Raw genomic sequence first — 22,168 nt, 5'->3', positions numbered from 1 at the left:
TTACGCAATGCTTGGAAAATGTCTATTTTTATACCACTCTTGCTGGAAGTAAATTTTTTTCCAATTTCCAAATGTGTTTCATTTGAAATGTCATTGAGGCCTTCGATGTCAAAGTTGAATTTTTGTGAAATCAAAATGTCAAACCATTGGTACTGTATGTCAAAGCTTAGCTATATTTTTGTAAAATTTTCATGTCATGCGTCTATTGTCCTTCCACATGTGTGTGAAGATGTGAATTCTGTTTAGAGCTTCAAGGTTATCTTACCTAACTGTACACAATACACATGGCAGTAATTAGAGCTGAGTATTACCAGCTGTTGTTGCAGCAACAGCAGCAACAGCAGTAGTAGTACTTAGTAGTGTTGAAGGTGGTTTTAGTGGTAGTGGTTGTGGTTGTGGTAGTGGTAGTGGTAGTGGTAGTGGTAGTGGTAGAAGTTGAAGTGTTGGTGGTGATATCAGTGGTAGTGGTAGTAGTAGCAGCAGCAGCAGCAGCAGTAGTAGCAGCAGCAGCAGCAGTAGTAGTAGCAGCAGTAGTAGTAGTAGTAGCAGCAGCGGTAGTAGCAGCAGCAGCAGCAGCAGTAGTAGTAGTAGTAGCAGCAGCAGCAGTAGTAGTAGAAGTAGCAGTATTAGTAGTAGCAGCAACAGCAGCAGTAGTAGCAGCAGCAGCAGCAGCAGCAGTAGTAGTAGTAGCAGCAGCGGTAGTAGTAGCAGCAGCAGCAGCAGTAGCAGCAGCAGTAGCAGTAGCAGTAGCAGTAGCAGAAGCAGAAGCAGTAGCAGCAGCAGCAGCAGTAGTAGTAGTAGTAGCAGCAGCAGCAGTAGTAGTAGTAGTAGCAGCAGCGGTAGTAGTAGCAGCAGCAGCAGCAGTAGCAGTAGCAGTAGTAGTAGTAGTAGCAGCAGCAGCAGCAGTAGCAGTAGCAGTAGTAGTAGTAGTAGCAGCAGCAGTAGCAGTAGCAGCAGCAGCAGCAGTAGTAGTAGTAGCAGCAGCGGTAGTAGTAGCAGCAGCAGTAGCAGTAGCAGTAGCAGAAGCAGTAGCAGCAGCAGTAGTAGTAGTAGTAGTAGCAGCAGCAGCGGTAGTAGTAGTAGAAGTAGCAGTATTAGTAGTAGCAGCAACAGCAGCAGCAGTAGTAGTAGTAGTAGTAGCAGCAGCAGCGGTAGTAGTAGCAGCAGCAGTAGCAGCAACAGTAGCAGTAGCAGTAGCAGAAGCAGTAGCAGCAGCAGTAGTAGTAGTAGCAGCAGCAGCAGCTACAGCAACATCAGTATATGAGTCTGTACCAGTAGGGAGACCTGTGCAGGCCAAGGTTAGAACTGGTCTTCAGCAACCCATACTTGTTGTAAGAGGTGACTAATGGGATTGGGTGGTCAGGGTCGATGACTTGATTGACACGTCATCATATCAGAATTGCATAAATGCAGATCACTGGATTGTGTGGTCAACATTTGATTATTTACATGCAGCCATCATACTGCTAGAATGTTACTGAGTGCAGTGCTAATTAATGAACCAAAGGATGAGCTAATAGCTGGGTATAGCTATAGCTTAAATGATGAACTGTAAACATCTATTTGGATGCTGCCAATGCTGAAACACCCAAAGTTGTGTTCAACGTAAGAGAAAATTGGCTTTTTCAGATCATGCAATTTGATGTCAGATCCATGTTTTGTTTCCATAGCCAAATCCATCAACTGTATTAGTGTGAGAAAAATGGTACATTACACCTTTATTTCAAATAGGTCCATTTTATTGCTGAATATCAAATTAATCAGGTGTATTGAGCAGGCTCGATATCATTGCTGAGATATCAAATCAATAATAAAATGTCATGTACGTTAGGATGTTTATCACTGGTGCTTGGTTGGGTGCATTCATTTCATCTAAACTAACTTTTTAGAAAATATTACTTGTATATTTTCATTTAATTATATTTTACAAATTTTGTGTCTCTGTAACATAATTACATAGATACCTGTCCACTTTGAACTGTTCTTGTCTGTTTTGTGGTGTTTATATTTGAATAGATTTATTTTGATGAAGAATCACCAGTTTCACTTTATGGAAGAATGAATGTTATTTATGTACTAAAGAACACATCAAACAATCGGTAAACATACAGCTACTTGTGAAGGTCCCTCTATCGTTGGTTGGCCATGTCTGTTATATATGGGACCTGCATGATGATGACGATGATGATGACGATGATGGTGATGATGGTGATGATGTGGCCATGATGTCATCTGACATTGCTATCTTGCAGTTCAGTGTTTAAGCATGTAGTTCTAGCAAATGCAACAGTGATTGGTTGCAAGATTTCATCAACATATCAGTTGGCAGTGAGATGTTCATTCACAACAACAAAATACTAAACTGGGTTGTCACCTGGGATAGTTTATTGGATAAAGAGTCCACTCGTCATGATGATTCCCCACATCGGTTCAATCTGTAAAGCCCGTATCTGTTGTCCCCTGCCTTGAAATTTTTGGAATATTGCTAAAAGAGGCATAAAACTATACATACTAACTCACTCACTCGCTTGTCTTGCTGAAGTCCCAGGTTCAATTTCCCACATGGACACAATGTGTGAAGCTCATCTCTGGTGTCCCCTGCCGTGATATTGCTGGAATATTGCTAAATGAGGTCTATATGCTAACTCACTCACTCACTTGCTCTTCTCGCCAAAGCCCTGGGTTTGATTCCCCATATGGGCACAATGTGTGAAGCCAATTTCTGGTGTCCTCTGCCGTGATATTGCTGGAATATTGCTAAATGAGGTGTACATACTAACTCACTCACTTACTTGCTCTTCTCACCAAAGCCCTGGGTTCGATGTGTGAAGCCCATCTCTGGTGTCCTCTGCTGTAATATAGCGGGAGTATTGGTAAAGGCTATGTTTAACCTTACTCACCCACGCAATGTCAAATATGGTCAAGAATATTGTCCTTGCAGACATCACTGTTCAAGTCACCAACCAAGCTTTCTGTGCAATGAGCATCAGAGACAAACCCTTGGTATCACATAGTGTAACACCAGTGGGTCACCTCATGCCTCTGGTGTTGCCTTGATTACCTCAGAATGCTGCTTATGAAATACTGCAGCCTGTCAGTCAGACCCTGAAACAAATAGAATGTAGCTCATGCAAGTCTAGAATGTGTAGCAAGCCTAGACTACTCTAGTTTCTGAAAATTAAGTCTCTGGGATCCTTTTCATTATATTCCTTGATTATTTTCTATGACAATTATATTTTGTAAAATGTGTTTATTTAGAGACTAGATGTTAGTATAGAAATACTGTTATTTCACACCTTTTACTGGACACCTGACTTCAGAATGGCCACATTGAGCTGATGTTTAACACTAGATGTATGGACGCACTCCATCATACCTCAGATTCTGTTGCCCACGTAGGTACAATGTGTGAAGCCTATTTCTGGTGTCCCCACACTGTGATATTGCTGGAATATTGCTAAAAGCAGCATAAAACCAAACTATGTTGATTCATTGGGAAACTGTCTTGGAAGCATTTTTAAGGATGTGCTCAGCTTAAATACATTTGTGACTGTGAGCTGCCTATAAACACACTCATTTTGCCTTTCATGTGCATGTACATCACATGCTGTTCATGCAGGTTGTGAAAATTCATTGTGATTAGATGTTGACGTCAGATGCAGCACCAGGCATTGTAAATGATCACAATAGTTCCCTTTGTTGGAGGAGTGTATTTGTGAAGGTATGAAAATAAATTGATGGTGATGATCAGAAGGGCATGAAATTGCTGATGTAGTGAGATATTGATAGTGATAATGATGTTGAGGGGAACATTAATTGTGAAGATAGTGTGAGGTTTCTCTGGCTGGTGGGCTAGGTCATCATGTGATCCCTGAGAAAGTCAGATGACCCTCCATGCTGGTCCATTTCAGGTCCACCACCCAGTCCTTGAAATGATGAATGATATCAGGATGATATCAGTATGTTATTGGTATATTGTTGGGTGCAGTGTGTGAAGCCCATTTCTGGTGTACCTGTGATGATATAGCAGGAATAGTGTTACAAGTGACATAAAATGTTATTTGATCACTCATATTGCAGTATTGGAAATAATAGGGTGAAAGAAAAAGGTTGATGATGATGATGATGATGATGATGATTATTGGCGTATATTAAATATGCATGTTTAATTACTGATTACAATGATGATGATGATGATGATGATGATGATATGCATGTTTGATTTCTAATGATGCTGATGATGTTGTTGGCTTTGCTTCAGCTTCTGTCTTGTCAGGCTTGCTGACTTTGTGGACACGTGTCATTGTATCCGGATCTGTAGGTAGATGCTCATGCTGTTGATCACTGGATTGTCTGGTCTAGACTTACTTATGTACAGGTCCCATGCAGTAATATTGGAAAAGTGTAAAACTTACCTCACTCACTTACTCAGTTTCTATCATCATGCTTTGATCTGAATTTCAAATGAAAGAATGGGAGTGTTGCAGGTCTCCAATGATTACTGCTTTACTGAAATCAAGCATAGAACGCTAAAATCAAAGAACAAAATCAAAGAAAATTTGTGATTCAAAGACATGAGCAGAGTTTCCTGGCAGACACAAGAGAAGTAACTCTGTTCAACAAACTGAGGATGTGACCGGTGCTGCTATTGGTTGTTATTTTTTATAATAAAATTGAAACTGATCATAAAGAGACTGGTGATATTAAAGAGATTGACATTGATGATTATTGTGATTATGATTTTAACATTTTACTTAAATTTGATAATGGTATTTTAACTTAAAATTCTAGTGATGTTAGTGATAATGATAATCATGATCTCTTGATGGTAAATGCTGATGATAACTGGGAAGGTGTTAATAAAGGCTACATTGATGATAATACTAGTGACAGTATCATTGATGAAGGCTGCACGAATGATATTGTTGCTATTGGTGAATATTGTTGATAAAAACAATGCTGATCATTGTTCTTAATGATTGTTTATTAATTCAGCTGAAGATAATCCTACCTAACATATTGATGATTATAATACTGATAATATTATTTATCAAAAGGTTGATAATAATACAATTTCTGGGGTTATAGATGATAAACTTTATGATTTTAGCAATAGTATTAATGAGAACATAAGTAGCTGCATTTTATCACGAAGAACATAATCATACTCCATTATAATCCAATAATTGACTGTTTCCAAAAGTTTTGTTATTTTTTTCTGTAAAGGCAATTTCACAAAACAATGCATTTGCATTCCCACATCAGTCATATTCCGTTTCATATTAAACATGATACCAAATCATAACAACATTCCCCAAACGGAAATACCTTGCTTAACAGTCCTTGGCATGAGCTATTTTAAGCATAAATGTAACCAGTTCAACAGTGATAATTGATATTTCTTTAATTCCAAAAAGAATTATCGTCTGGACATATTTTTTGCCTCTCAGCTACCTGTGCAGAAGTGAAAGGGTTAATCTGTATAAGCTAGGGATTGTATCCTGACTTGACACTGTTATAAGACTGTATTATCATCAATGAGCACTTAACATTATATTTTACATGTGTCTTTCAAATGATCATTGTCAATATTCCACTCATTTGACTATCAAAGAAGGAGGGGAGTAGAAAGTGCCAAGTTAGATTTTTTAAAAGCTATCTTCCTGGGACGACGCAGAAAGTGATACCCTCAACCGGTGTGAGCTATTTGCACTATTGCTGGTACATTCTACGAGCGACGCAGCCACGACAGGGATACATTCTCCCTGATTATTTCATGTTGTGTTCCTGGGTGAGAGAGATTTGTGATTCTAGGATTTTCTAGCATGGAGGAGGATGTTGCAGCTAATTGAGGATGTAGTGTTCATTGTTGGTGTCATCATTGTGTGGATGCTGAAAGGTGTCGCGTGGATCATTTCCCTGATAGTGATTGTGTGCTTTATTTCAGCTGTGCGGTAGTCACGGCTTCTCAGACGACATGTCGTGCACAATGTGATGTTGTTGGATTGTTAATCAAAGATAGGATAAACTAGCCCTGCACTGATCAGTTAGAGAAGACGGTTATGTAACAGATGAGATGCACTGTAAGTAATCAGAATGAAAAATAAATACACGTCGCTGCTCTGTAGGATTGTGTCAGTGGTCATACACTTGTTGATATATGTACGCTTCGTATAGCCAGTGGCAGAATCGTACTCTGTATCTGCTTTTAAACATTTTATAACCCAGTGTAAAATCTTAACAATAGATTAATGTGTAGGCTTACTGGAAATTAATCATTTATATCTCATGATACATTTTAGTGATTATTTTAGTGGGTGTGTATTACTTGCAAAGAATAACACTTGTCAGCCAATTGTTATTTTGTTGTATATCATCTAACATGATTGATATTTTTATCAAAATGTAAATTTGAATTATGGCAGTGTTTGTTTTGTAAATAATTACAGGTCAGTGAATTTAATTTGTGTTTTAAATAAAAACCTTAATTACAGTTGTAGGTTAGACAGATGTTCATAGATACAAAATTGCATGGGGTTAATTACCAAACCAAACTTTAAACATTGTTAATGCTAAATGAATTTCTGTTTTTCTTTTTACCATTTTTCTAAATAGTTAATATTTTCTTTTGGCATTCATTGATCAATTATAGGAGTAATTGATATGCTGGTTTCCTTTAAATATATCGGACAATTTATTAATTTATTGATTTTAAAAATAGAACAGTTATATACACTGATGTGTCATGGTGATGGATGACTGACTGCACAAAGACATGACTTGCATAATTCAGAGCTAGCCTTTTGATATTTTGTGAATTAGTGACTAGGGGTATTTTTTATGTGTCTGGATCTATGTGAAAATGTGTGTCTAATTTAAGAATATCCTATACTCACAATATCCTTGAAGATGACACTTTGTGGATAATTTATATAAACATTTTGCTGTCTGTACTTTCTGTGTCAACATGCACATTTGGATTTGCAAAAAGTGTAAAAATCAGTAGTTTAAATTATTAAATGACTGATATTTCCTTGACATTTTTTATTTCTGAACAATATAAGGAGTTCCCTGCTTGCCCTTTCACTAGGTGGAGGAGTAAGTCTGTTTTTATTGTAGTGTTGTCATATTGCTTTTAGTGACACTTTGGGACTGTGTGGGACTTGTGTTGGGGTGAGGACTTAGGCGTTGGAGTGAATGTGGAGATGTGCATGCACGTGCATGTGCAATATGTCTGTTTAGGAGTGCCTAGTATCTGCATCAAGGGGTGGATATGTTGCTTTGACAGACTCAGGTAAATGAATTACTTGGAATTGTGTGTGGCTGTGTGGACTCACAAGGGGGACGGAGGAATAAGTTACCAGACTCGTAGGGGAGGGAGCAGGGATGCGGGACAAAGGGACAAGGTGACAGGATAGGAGGACATGTGGACAGGGGATTGGGGGACAGAATTCTGTCTATTGTTATATTGGAGGGTGGAAGGATAGCCTTTGGTACGTATGCACATGTGTGAGCTGCGTTTAGTGGATGAAGGGGCAGTGTTGTCTAGTAGCTGTCTTGAGGTACACAGAGCGAGGAGCACTGCTATGCAAGTTGTGTGCTGCCTAAATGACTATTGATCTGGTTTAGTAATGAGTTACATGTCAGTCTCATGCACTGGCATGGCAAAAGATTAATGAAAAGAGTAGCTTATCAGTAGAAGAGTTTTACATAACAGGGACAACCGAGGTCAAAAAGAGCAATCAAAGAAGTCCTATTGTTGTACTTATGTCTTTCACCTGATAAAGGGCAAAATGCTTCCTCTCTTGAACTGATACTGGAAAAGTAAATTGACATCCATTTAAGGACATGTGTTAAATAAGATTGTGTTATTAAGCATATCATTAGGTTTTTAACAATGTAAAACAATCTACAAATGCCCAAACACATAACACCATTTAAAGTATAGTTATGTTTTAGTTCTGGATGAAAATGATGTAATGTGTATGTAATCATTGTGTCTCAGAATATGTAGTTATTAGTTGTGAATTTATTATGATATTAGTCAATTATTTTTTCATAAGCTTACAGGTACTTTAGAATGGGATTGTTAAAGAGCATTTAAAACTGGAAAATATTGATTGAAAGTTAATTCCAATCACTTCATACATCCTAATGCTTCAGTTTAAATACAGTTGTAGAATATGACCTTGAGAAATTTCTAGTAATTGATGTCTGCAGACCCGTCTGGCTGTTCCACTCAGAAGCTATATTCCCAAATTTTAATTTGATCTCAAGTGTTGTATAGAGTCTTGTGAGGGCTTCAATCAAATTCAATTTGGGAAACACGTGTTTGGAAGCATTTCTCATTGATATCACTGATAACAATTTCTAAAAAAACACGAACAACAAAGTCTGGAGTGTTTCCTCAGAATTCATTTGTCACATGAAGATGTTTTGTGGAAATGTTTCAGTGAGATGGGATTTGGGGTAAATATTGATGGAACCATTTAAGAATCGAACATAGACTGTGAAGTCCTCTCACCAGATGGTGCTGACAGCTGGCAAACATAAGTTGTTCTGTTCTGTAACTTAATCATCAGGGGACCTGGCTAGGATAATCTAATCTGTTATGGCTAAATCTTGATCATGTGCAATCAGTAATATTTTGTTGTAAGCGATGGGCTCATATTTGCAAAACTATATATCAGTTTGAGCCAAATTCTTTTTTTTTTTATTTTCAAGTAAAAAATACACACCATTACTTTTTTTATGGGCAGTACTAAATGGAATGAGGTTAATGGTGGCTAGAGACAGATACTTTCCATTATATTGATTAATTCAGTGTTCAGTTTGCCTGAAACGTAACTTACTGGTATAGGTTGGAAAACAGAGCTTTGGAGGAATATGATGACAGTCCAACCAAATTGAGGAATATGCGATTGCTTACTGCTTACTTGATCACTGATGTTTAAAATTCCAATTTGGAGGGAATCAGACACCAGAAGTTAAGGAATAAAAATTTAATGTGTTGCAATGTGATACATGCATCATTTGAACAAATATATCCTTTTATGTCAAAATGAGTATAAAATGATTTCAACAAGTCATCACATAAGTACATGATTTTACATAAGATTTGAATGCCAAATGTTTTCATTTCAGGTAAGTTTTTAGTAAAAAGGATTAGATGTTATTTTGAACCAGCATGTTAATGTCAAGCAAATCGTGCAGGCACTCTGGATAGTCTACTTTCTGCTCTCAAGGACTGTTAGAAGAAAGCAGGATGAGTCATGTGACATTATTTTTTTAAATAATCGTATATGTTTCTTTCAAGGATTTTAGTTTGAATGCGAAACCCAGTCTTGTCATTGAAGTAATCATACTTTCATTTGGTGCCCATTTTATATGGTGAAGTAAATTTGACAATATATATTTAAGTAAGACTGTAAGTTGGTTTGAACATATTTTATAGGATCATGTTTGTGTAACAATGCTTTGACAAATTGTGAAGCTTTCTGTAAATTGAGAACCTGTTGATAATTAGAAGTTGCCTAGTACAGCTGAAATATGAAAATGAGCACAATTATCAAACAAGTGATAATTTTCAGATTACTTTAAATTTCATTTCACTGAAGTAAGTTCGCCTTATTCAGCCATGTAACTATAGGTAGGTAAGGAGAATATTAATTTAAAGGAGACACAATTTTTATTTCCTTTCAACTTACATGAGATTTAAATCAAAAGACTTAAATTTAAAGACATAAATCAGAATGACATTAAACAGGAAAGTCCTTTTGAAATCACTGATTGTTTTGGTAATAATTTACTGACCATCAAATTGAACAAATTAAAAAAAATGATATCCAAGCTGTGGACATGTATCAAGAAAAATTAAAAATCATAACAATATTTTATTTCATTTCATTTCATTTCATTTCATTTCATTTCATTTCATTTCATTTCATTTCATTTCATTTTATTTTATTTTATTTTATTTTATTTTATTTTATTTTATTTTATTTTTAGAAAACAGTAATACCCATTATAGAATATAGAAGAAAATAGATAACCCATTTTCATGCTCATATTCATCTTAATTTTTGCAAGTTGCATCCTCTGATAAAATGTGGAATAGTTCGTTTTGATTATTGCATTAATACCCGTTTTATCCTTGAAAAAAAATGCCAAATATTTTCATCTTTTGCATGTGTAAAATCATCACTGTATCTATGATAAATAATATATATAACTTGAATATAAACATTAATACATCCATCCATCAACTTTGTTTGTCATGATACATTAATTTTATAATAATCCTTCATGACATTTGTATCACTGTAGTATCTCAAATGGCGTATCACGTACATATATCAGAATATTATATCCTTAAATAATTAATGTGAACTCCTTCCAGTCTTATTTGTAGCATTTTATTTTGAAACCTGAAGGGTTAATAAAGTTCTTAAAAATTGTATGGATAAAATTTCATTATTTCATTCACATTTTCAAATAAAAATCCAGTATCATAATGTTTAGTTACAGGCCCATCAGGCCATATCTCCTTCAATTTATCGAGTGATTTCTGATTAAAAGTTTTGAAATATTGCTTATGTTTTTGGATATATGTTTTCTGTGATAAAAGGTACACACAAAACATGTATAGATCAACTTGACATATAGTTCATGAAGATATATATGTATACTAAACAGTCTAGGCTTAAATCATCTGCATGTCAATCAAACTGTCCTATGAGTGGAATGATAAAGAAATAAATGTAAGGAATTCTATTCTAAAGTTTACCAAATATTTTTCAGAGTATATCATTTTATAGTGTAATACTACACTGTTAACATAAGCAATTCTATTACAATATTTACCAAATATTTATCAGAGTGTATGATTTTATAGTGTAATATACTGATACCATATAAAATTCTAATACAGTTTTTACCAAATATTTTTCAAAGTATAGGATTTTACAGTGTAATATACTGATAGCATACAAAATTGGGCTGCAGTGTTAACCAAATATTTTCTGTGTGTATGACTTCATTGTGTAATACTTTACTGATAGCATAAGAACTTCTTTTAGAATATTTACCAAATATTTTTCAAAGAGTATGATTTTATAGTGTAATTTCTTTGGTGTGCATGTCTAGAGGGCATCGTGTTTGGGCAGCGATGGTCCGGAGGCGTCACTCTCAAAACTGAGGATACAGGACAAGCTATGCCTGATTCCTGGGGCACAGATATACTGGCATATAGAACCCTGGAACTTATTTTGGGAAGCATTAAATTTAATTGAAGAAGATAGTCTGATTTCTGCTGAACTCAGGAGCAGTGATTTCTAGACTTCAGATTTTTGTGTTGCGTCAGTGAAACAATCTAATATTGTAGACGTGGGAATTGCTGCTCGCTTATACTACGCAGGCAGACAGACTCAATTTGACCTGATACATCAATATTACTCAGGCCGACACAGCAAACTATTTGTGACATGGGCAAAGTTTGCCAAAGTCACATGTAAATGGGCAATGACTTTACGAAGACTGTATGATATTGAGAGGTGGAAGAACCACATCACTGAAAATAAGGTAGTGTTGGAAGAAAATGGCAGGTTACAAGAAGGTACCAACGGACAAATGGAAAGAGCCTGATGATCCTGCTGGGAAGTTGGACATTGAGGTAAGGCAGCACTAGGTATATAGTTAACCTGATAACTTAACTAACTCACCTGAGGTTAAACGGGGGCTTTCTTTCACTTTATCTCAGAAATGGGACAATTGATTGGAAAAGGAGTATGAACCTTAGGGCTTACCTGTGTGTGATACAGTATCAGCCTGGGGGCTTACCCAAACATGATACAGTATCATCCTGGGGGCTTACCCAAACATTATACAGTATCAACCTGAAGGCTTTCCCATATACGATACAGTATAAACCTGAAGACTTTCCTATATATGATACAGTATCAACCTGAAGGCTTTCCCATATATGATACAGTATAAACCTGAAGAGTTTCCTATATATGATACAGTATCAACCTGAAGACTTTCCTTTATATGATACAGTATAAACCTGAAGACTTTCCTTTATATGATACAGTATAAACCTGAAGACTTACCTTTATATGATACAGTATCAACCTGAAGGCTTTCCCATATATGATACAGTATCAACCTGAAGGCTTTCCCATATACGATACAGTATAAACCTGAAGACTTTCCTATATATGATACAGATCACCCTGTGTTAACCTGATGACTTATATCACTGACACAGTACAACCTACAGACACCTGTTTGACCTTTTACATCCTCTGACACAGTACATAGCCAATTGGCAGACACCCTCTTGACACTGTACATCATCTGACACAGTACAACCTACAGACACCTGTGTGACCTTTTACATCCTCTGACACAGTACATAACCAATTGGCAGACACCTACTTGACCTTGTACATCTTCTGACACAGTACATAGCCAATTGGCAGACACCTACTTGACTGTGTACATCATCTAACACAGTACATAACCAGGTGAGCGGCACCTACTTGACTTTGTACAGCAACTGACACTGTACAAGATTGCTTTAGTCTACATACATGGAGACAAAACAGACTGCTTCATGTGTTTCATATTGAGACCAAGGCATAAAAAGTGACAAAAACCCTTGACAAGACGTATGACTTGAACTTTCCAACAGTGAACTACCCCCTTTTTTTGAACAATATTGCAATTGCTCCAGCCTTTGGTGTTTACATTTCACAACTTTTGAGGTACAATCAAGCATGCTCTTTTTAATGAAGGTTACAAAGAGTGTTACGCAACTCTTTCTTAGATGTTGTTCGATAATGGTTAAACTCAAGATCTCAGTATAAAGCCTTAAAAAAGGTTAATCGTAAACATGTAGAGGAAATTTCCTAATTTGATGCATCAGTGACAGTAATCATGTTTGATGCAGTTTCCTATTTTTAGTTGCACCATACACTCCTGTGTTTTTTGCCAGGTAAACAGCTTACTAGCCTTTGCATGTGTTCTGCCACCAGTATGGCAGGATAGGCTCACCTTGTTGTGAACATCTTGCATCATCACTGAAAGATAGATGATCAGGAGATAAACATACTGTGTTGGAAAATCAGAGGTATATAGCACAATTATAATAAAATTTGATGTAAAACCAAATACGTATCATCACCACAGTGTTATGATTTTAAAAACAAAACTATTCTGTACTAGTTGGTTAAGAGGTATATAACATGATTATAATTTTCTGAATAACTTAAATTAACCAATCACAATCCAGTATTTACTTAAGTCATGGAGAATGATCCATAAAGATGTGCCGATGATGTTGTTAATACATGTACAATAGATTCTGTCTTCAGCAGAGGTCTCCTGTAGATGTAGAAACGGTTGTCTGCTTAGTCTTTTGTAACCTGCATCAAAGAAAGTTTGAGCAAGTGTCATATGATGCTTTTTGAAATCTTTCAAGAATGACCAAGCATTCTTGAACTTCAAAAACACTGAAATCTGGACATAAAATTCTGGAACTGCTTAAAAAAAACAACTGTTTGTAAATTGACTCTTAAATAGACATTTAATACATCAGAGTACATTTTAAAATTTAAGTTTATAATCTTTATCCAAGATCTCTCTTGAAATATGATTTTAATGATGTAACAAGGTTTCCTACATGTTGTTTATATGTATTTATGAAAAGCACATGAACTAGGTTGGTCAACAAGCTCAAAAGAACTTGCATGAAGACCGCTCCAGTATGCATAGATATGAGAACATTTTGTTGTTCTAAATCTGCCCTATTCTGTTTGACAGTGTAGATTTTTTTGATTCAAGGGATTCACATAATAAAGTGAGAAATGTGAAAGATCTATTTTGCCACATGAGCAGACTTCTCATTGCTAACTACCAAAGGGAAGCTGACCTATATCATAACTATACGATGTGAGTACTGAATCGCTTCTCTAAGATTTTAGTGCCATGATATTTTCTGTTTCTAATTAACAATGTCATGAATATATATGGTCTTAAAATAAAATTGATTTGTACTTTGTACTTAAAATGTTTGTGAATGCTGACATGTTCTCATCACTCCATGACTGGAACAACGATGGTGCAATGGAAAGTCCAACTCCTATCAACTCTAAATTTACTTATTCAGCTTATGACCTAGATACCTAAAAGGAAAGACAACTCTTGTGATATGAACACAATTTTGTTATGTTATATTGATGTTCAAATTGATGAAAATGATGCTGAATTGTGAACAGCTGATAACATGGGAGTCATTCATGGTGGGTTTTGTTCAGTTGCTGTCACATGTGAAAACAGTAAGGCAGAAAAAAGTAAGCAAATTATTCGGTGACATATTTTCCACACAAACAACAATTACCTGACTAATTTGCAGCCAACATGTTCATTTTTGTAAGAATTATGCCTTTTTGTGCATTTTTCTTGTTTGCATACATCTCGTGCATATTATTTTGCTGTTGTAAAGGGTTGTTGACACAGGATGTAATACGAATTTGATGTAGTGTACATTGTATATTGAGTCGGTGAGTGAGTGAGTGAGTTTTACACTGCAGTCAGAAATGTTCCAGCAATATGGCAGCAGTCTATAAATAATTGAGTCTGAACCAGACTATCCGGTGATCAACAGCATGATCATTGATCTACTACCTTAAAGTATGGGACTGCTTAATATTTGGATGCAGTAATTTACAATGCAGACCACAATAATTTAATCATTACGTCCATTAAGAAACTTGTCCTGGCTTTGGGAGGTATGGACATAGAAAATGCTTATGGATATACATGATTAAAATAAAATACAAAACTCTAAGCTGTAAATTCTTATAAAAAAACCAATATTGATATTTTACTGGTTTATCAAATCACAAACTCCAAGGACACAGTGACATTATGCAGGATAACAAGCAATGCAATTGAAAACGCATTTAGTTGTCAGGCAATCAGTAAATAGTTTTGTAATGGACATTTTGTATACTTGTCCATGAAAACATAAAGGGAAATGTTATTATGGACAATAATTGATAACCAATCAAACAGAAATATTCCTCATTTATGAGTACTATATGTTTGTTAGCATTACATGTACAACTCAAAGTTAAAAGGCACCAAATATTGGAAGGATGTGTGATTGCAGTTCCCATCAGCAATATCAACCATAGTCATTGGACAAAATCAAATATTTGTTAACATCTTTGAGGGAATGGTGGAGTAGCCTGGTGGTTAGAGTGTTTGCTCATCATGCTGAAGACCTGGGTTCAGTTCCTCCATTTCTGGTGTCCCCTGCCATAATATTGCTGGAATATTGCTGATGGTGGTGCACAACCACATTCACTCAGTCACTAATTTATTTAGTTATATTTTTGTATCTGAGAACCCCCCGCCCCGCCAACAAAACAAGCATGCGCATGGATTGTTTTGTCGTTAAGTAGTAGGAATAATAATAGTGACAGTTGGGTTGTTTCGCTGAGATGTTAACTTTTACCCTTGTTGGCTAGACTGGAATTATGGAGTATTTTTGCTGGGCTGGTGAGTTTATGCTTTGTCCAATGAAAATTGTGCAATGAAATAAACATACTTTTGTACAGTATGCCAGCAGCTGTGGAAGCTTTCAGTTAATTGCAAGACTTGCAGAGCATGTGTACCATCTATTGGTTATTAACAGATAGTATCCAGATCCTTTTGGACTTACAAAGGTGCTCATATTACTTTACAAAATATCAACTTGCAGATCTCCATTATTGATCAGATTGTCCTAACTGGGCTCCATCTTTTTAAAGAAAAACAAGTAATATGAAAAGGTGATTCTGATTGGTCAGGTGGAGAGACATGGAAAGGGAAATAACTCACAACAGATACTGGTGGTATTATGATTGACCCACAAAATTTCAGCCTTTTCTGGCAATGATTAAGACTGGAAATTTCAAGCCAATTTACTCCTTTGTCTTTGGAAGATCTGTTCTATTTACACTACATACAAAACATTACATTATGGCCAGGATCTGCAAGAGGCGGCCTTTGATGTTACAGAAATATTAAGTATCTGCCTACACAACTGTTATCTTTTATCAACACAGTAGTAAATCTTATCATTAACTTTCATGACATTTATAAAAATGGTGCCCAAATGTTTCAACTAGTCATATCCAGATGATTAATTACATTGGAAAATAGATGATCATGTGATCTCCCTACATGAGAAATTCAAATGTTGATTTGAAAAGTTCAAGCATTTATTTCCCTTGTTTATTAATGCATCTTAAAATGTATTTAAGCAAAACAAACTTTTATAACGAAAAAAGGTTACATATGCTATATGTGCTTTTTAAAAGAGAAAAAAATCTGAATTATGCATCAGTTGAGGCTTACCTCCCCTGTCAGGATGACAGGATTCTGTTCAAAGCAGGGTAAACCTCAACTCACTTATTAAGTCACTCATAATAACAAAAATAATAATGTGGGCATTTATATAATGCCAAATCCAGGTTCTAATGCCTGCATGGCACTTCCGTACTATGGGTGAAAAAATTGACTAGACACCTTCACAGTATTGTGTTTGTTTGTTTATTGTTTAACTCCTTGCTCAGCAATATTCCAGCTGTATGGTAGTGGTCTGTAAATAATCTAGTCTGGACCAGAGTACTGATCTATGCCATGGAAACAGGAAGAAGGATAATTGGAGTGCTAAAGTGAGTTTAGTTTTACTGCCACCTTTAGCAATATTACAGCAATATCACAGCAGGGGACACCAGAAATGAGCTTCACATGTTGTGCCTAAGGACTATTGGAGACTCACTGTATATCACTGATATAGTATAGAGGAAGGATATCACATACACTCAAGAACATGACAATATGTTTGTCTCTGTGGTGTAATGTATCGTGTAAAGTTTATTTCTCCATTCCAAATAATGTATATACATATATGAAAGACCTGGAATTGCCGTTTTCCCCAGAACAATAATGGTCTGATATTCTGAAGAACAAATTAAATTTTCAGGCAGCTCATCTATGTTTTCCAAGACACTATGGCCAGAGGCTCTATGGAATAACACGACCACTATCTCTAGTCAGATGGGTCTAAGCTGTCATTGCCTATGTATCAGGCAGCACATGTTCTGGAGAGCGGTGATGTTTATGTGTAGAAGTGTTCATTTGTGTCTGGATGGTAGTCAAGTCTTGGTACGTCATCACCCCAGGGGGTGGCACTGGAGGCTATTACTGATGGCACTTGGCAAGATGCAGATTTTCTGACCTGCTGGTAGCACCTTGGTATGAACTGTTCCAAGATAAGCTGGCTGAGTTGTGCATGTGCTGCACTAGTCCACAGTCTGTTCGAATTCCTCCCTGTCTGACCATCAGTCACTTGCTTAAAGCATTTATTTGTCAGGCAGTAGATCTGTGTTAAATCCTCAGAAGGGAACAAGATTTGAAGCTCATTTCACCACACTATTACTGAAATACTATTAAAGGTAGCAAAATACCATACTTATTTACAATACATGGATTAGATATATGTCTGTCAACATTAAATACACCCCACATATGAAATACTTCAAATTTATTCTTTCAATGCTATAGTTTGATGAAGATGCGATTATCTTTAAGACTTGAAAAGGTCACTTCTGTATCATCAATCATACCACACCTTCTAAAAATCACTTAAAGGTGTCCATGTTTTCCAGTCTGTATACATATATTGGTATATTGATTTGTCCCAGTGTCAGGCTGTCAATGTTAATTAGTCATACCATCAATTTTGTGATTGTCAAACAGCCAATCAGTCTCGCAGCCTGTCAAACCATCTATATGTTTGTCAGTGTGCCAGTGTCCCTTCATAGTTGTGACATCAATGATTGTCTCATGTTTCAATTGCCCAGTGTCCATATGTTGAAACAGTGAGACAATAATGTATTTTTTTCAAGTGCAAATACAACCATTCTAATATAGGAGATGCATCATGCTAGATGAATGGTAATAGATCAAAAAGCATTTGGCATTTGATGTCATGTTGTTTGTTTAATAATATCAACAAATGATTTAGTTATTTTTTTTAAAGCGTAGACTGTTGGGTGCTGACTTCATTGTTTACAGACCACCATTGTAGTATTTATAGCTGTGAACCCTAGGGCAACAAGTGTGTCTTCTGCAAATAGTGTGAGTTACAGGTGCTCCCAGTAGACTTGCTTACCATTTTTGCAACACCTGGTGTCATCGATGATTTTCAGTGATCCATATGGTGAGTGAGTTGACTTTTATGCCGCTTTTAGTAATATTCCAGCAATGTCATGGTAGGGGACAAGGGAAATGGGCTTCCCACATTATACCCATGTGGGGAATTGAACCCAGGTCTTTGGTGTGACAAGCAAATGTTCAACCACTATGCTACATTGCCCCGGATCAATGTAAGTTTAACCTGCGTTCAGCATATTTATGGCTGATGCAATTTGTTTGGGGAGATAATCAAGCTTTGTTAGTCTCTACCATCATTGGACATTGTGTAATGTACTTTGATGACATGTCTCCCTTGTGTGCGCATGTGTGTGTGCGTGCGCATGTGTTCATGAGTGTGTTCATGTGTGTGTGTTCATGTGTGCGTGCGTGTGTGTGTGCGTGTGTGTTGATATTCATTCATCATGTACAATGTTTGATTGACCACATGACCAAAACATTGTTCTTAACAACTCTGAATTGTGATAGGGGTTACTTAAAGGACAGTATGCTGAAACTATTTTATTATATCACCAACCTAACTATGCTTGCCAAATGCCCTTAACTGTTTTGTATCAGAGATAACACAACACATGAGTCTGTTGGCAGTATGCTTGCTGTCTTTGCCTGTCTCCCCAGTGAGGGCTGACTATCAGGCACTGCCATGCAGGTAGTTCTCATTAGAAACCATCATGCTCACAGCATTTACTTTCATTACTTGCTGTTTGCTATATTTGCATTCCAAACCATTTTGTTGATATTACAACCTTAATGAAATGACAGTGTTTACTTTCAGTGTGATTGCATGGCTTATCAGGTGTATTTGTGTGACAGTGTTCCTGAGTATAGCATGTTGTTTATAGTGCTCAGGATGTAAAGATTTCTGAGCATTTTGAACAAGCAAACAAATATAAATCACATCTGAAATAAATGTATGCTTATTTTCACATGTATGAGACAATAAGTTACTGGAAAATGCTTTTTTAGTTTTTGCTGTCAAAAGCTGTTGTGGAGGCAGATACTATATATTTTCTGGAACATCCAAGGCTGCCTCTGGTACATGTAATATATGTCGTGTAAATAGGTCAGATAGTAGCTACCGTGTATGACCATGTATAAGCCGAATTTCGAGGACCGAAAAGGCTGTCTGTAGAAGGGGGTCTGCGTATCTATGAGACACAATTCCATGAACATATTTTTCTGGTGGTCAGTGCCCTGTCAAGACAATCTTACAGGTAAGCGGTACAACTGCTAGGAAGTTTATAGGTATTTATAGGACTGAAAATTAACACATCAATAATCAGTAATAGGCCTGCCACAAATCTCTGATTGTTGGCTTAAATGTGTAGCATTTCTGGGTTTGTCAGTACCATACTGTGCTTGTATCTGTATTAGGCTGCATCCCATATCAAACTGGAGCATACTGGCATCACAGACTTGCTTGTTCCTTCACTCACTCCCTTGCTTGTTTACTCACTTCCTTGCTTGATCAATCACTCACTCACTCGCTCCCTTGCTTGTTTACTCACTCCCTTGCTTGATCAATCACTCACTCACTCCCTCCCTTGCTTGTTTACTCACTCACTCACTCACTCACTCACTCACTCACTCACTCACCCACACACTCCAGTTAGTTGGGTTTGTGGATCTATGTCTTGGATGGCATCTTTCACTGAAGCAGAAATATTTGATAAGTCTGAAATATCAGTAACCTTATTTTATTCGTATTGGGCTCTAGCAGCTTCATGATGATGATGACAATGATAATGATTGGTCTAGCTGAAGCTGATGTGTGTTTCCATTCAGCAGCAGATAACACACACACACACACACACACACACACACACACACACACACACACACACACGATATTTCTGCATAAAGACTGCATTACTGGTTGTCTGGATCATGGTTCACCAGCAAAACTCGGCTATGTACACATTGTAGAATCACTATCTGATTCATTGAATTGTCAACATCATGATGGCATTTCTGACAATCTGTATGCAATAATGTATACAATAATAATGTATACAATCTGTATACAATATTAATCTGTGTACAATAATGAATGTAGTATACATCTGACAATCCTGCATATCAAGCAGTGATTTCCTAATGTTAATCTTCTAGTATACATCATTAATGTTAATGCTAGTTAGCTAGTTAATGTTTCACAATCCTGGAGTATATTTTGAAATAGACTATGAGAGCTTTCAGCGATTGCTATTCGAGATGACATGGAACAAAAAAAAAATAATGATTGATAATTAAAATATATTGTTCCAGTTTAATTCTTCGGTTTCCTTAAGGTGTGTTTTGTGTTGTGGTCAATATGAATTTGGGGAACATTGTTGATTGTAGCTTCCTGTCACAGGTACTGAATACTCACATTCAGTATGGTAGTGCTATATGCTTCATATGTGACTGATAAGATATTTCTTGACATTCTGACATTCTGTAAACAAGAACCATGTGATATGATGATATCAACTTTAAGACTAACTTAAGTGTATATTTATGAATGACTTTTGTGTTTTCCATATGAAAGAGCACTGGCAGACCAGTGTGATGGGCTGCAGAGGATGGTTTGAGATTGTCTCCCTTGTTTTGGGACATCTGAGGTGCTATTTGTGCTAAATGCAGCTTCATTTCTCCAAGTCTTGGATCTGAGTCTGTTTTCAGCACTTCATCAATGACTGATGATCAAATGTTTTAATTCAGCATTGCCTACCCTTTCTGAATAATGGTAGTAGTAGTAAATTTCAAAATATTGTTTTAAAAAATGTTTGAAAATGATTAAAAGAATATTTCTGTTATCTGTTCTACACCTTGATCGTATTTTGCACTGAATGATTAGAATGCAGAACATACATGCTGGGGTTTCAGCCTATCTGCAGTCCCTATTTGCAACACGTTCAAACAGCACAACGTAATTATATAACTTGTACAAAATGTATATGTAGCTAACACTGAATGGTTACACTGCCTGCACTGTGTCAATAGCATATGAGTCAATGATTTCTGCATATATATTCAGGAGACCACAGAAAGTCTATCTTTGATGCAATAATTTATAAGGCCAGTAGTTCATTTCTGAGAATGTTATGCTTGTGAGATAATTTTTATTCTTTCAGTATCTTTACTTATTCTACAGTTGTATTTACAAAAAATATTACAACAGCTTTTGTTGTTACACATATAGCAGTAGTTCCTGCTTCAGGTTCCAGTGACAGAATGGACCCAAGTCCTCTACAGCCTAAATACTAGAAGACATATTGAAGGTCAAAACAATTTTCGTGTTAAGAAATATTGCTGCAGACAGGGAACAGTTTTAGAACTTGTTAATTGTGCTTCAGGGGAGGCTCACAAATATATTGCAGGATAATGAATGCTCCCTTATTAGTTGACTTACAAGCATCTGCAATAAACATAAAATTGTACACATTTTTGGTGTTGCAGTTCATACAAAGTGTAGTCAGTTGTCAACATGCATTATTTGGAATTACGACCAGTTGATCATTTCAAAACAGTTGCAGCCATAGGGCTTGATCCCTTGTTACTTGGTGCATTGCTGCTCAGGTGGGCATGTGTGTGTGTTGACATCTAACTGAAGCTGACTGGCTGCCTCCACGAGCTCATCCTGTCCCATCAGCAGTGGGTGCCAGGCATGAATGACTGTGTGAACACCAAAAGACTACAAGTTAACTCTTGTTCTGCTGTCATAGTACAGGGTAACCCATGTTCTTAAGACTTGCTATAAGTTGACCCTTGTTCTGTCACCACAGTGCAGGTTTACCCTTGTTCTTAAGAGCTGCAAGAAATTTACCCTTGTTTTCCCATCACAGTGCAGGTTAACCCTTGTTTTTTAAGACTTGCTCTAATTTGACCCTTGCTGTGCCACAGTGCAGTTTAAGCC

At 36.5% G+C, this 22,168-nt stretch overlaps 1 protein-coding gene across 2 annotated transcripts in view; it reads left to right on the top strand.

Moving 5' to 3' along the window:
* Window positions 1-22,168, top strand: part of LOC137297712 (dipeptidyl peptidase 4-like) — a 499,818-nt gene that overhangs the window by 126,713 nt on the left and 350,937 nt on the right. Inside the window, exons 1-2 of one of the 2 annotated variants that reach the window (XM_067829640.1) lie at window positions 5,721-6,083; window positions 11,146-11,671. The exons of the other annotated variant lie outside the window; for it this stretch is intronic. Coding sequence (XP_067685741.1) covers window positions 11,597-11,671 — 75 coding nt within the window. The 5' untranslated portion in view covers window positions 5,721-6,083; window positions 11,146-11,596. Of the gene's footprint in view, window positions 1-5,720; window positions 6,084-11,145; window positions 11,672-22,168 lie in introns of those variants that run through there. 2 annotated transcript variants of the gene reach the window in all.

The sequence above is a fragment of the Haliotis asinina genome, chromosome 10, assembly GCF_037392515.1.
Source record: "Haliotis asinina isolate JCU_RB_2024 chromosome 10, JCU_Hal_asi_v2, whole genome shotgun sequence".
Classification (NCBI taxonomy): Eukaryota; Metazoa; Mollusca; class Gastropoda; order Lepetellida; family Haliotidae; genus Haliotis; species Haliotis asinina.
The sequence above is the reverse complement of the archived record's forward strand: the minus strand, read 5'-3'. Positions and strand labels throughout refer to the sequence as shown.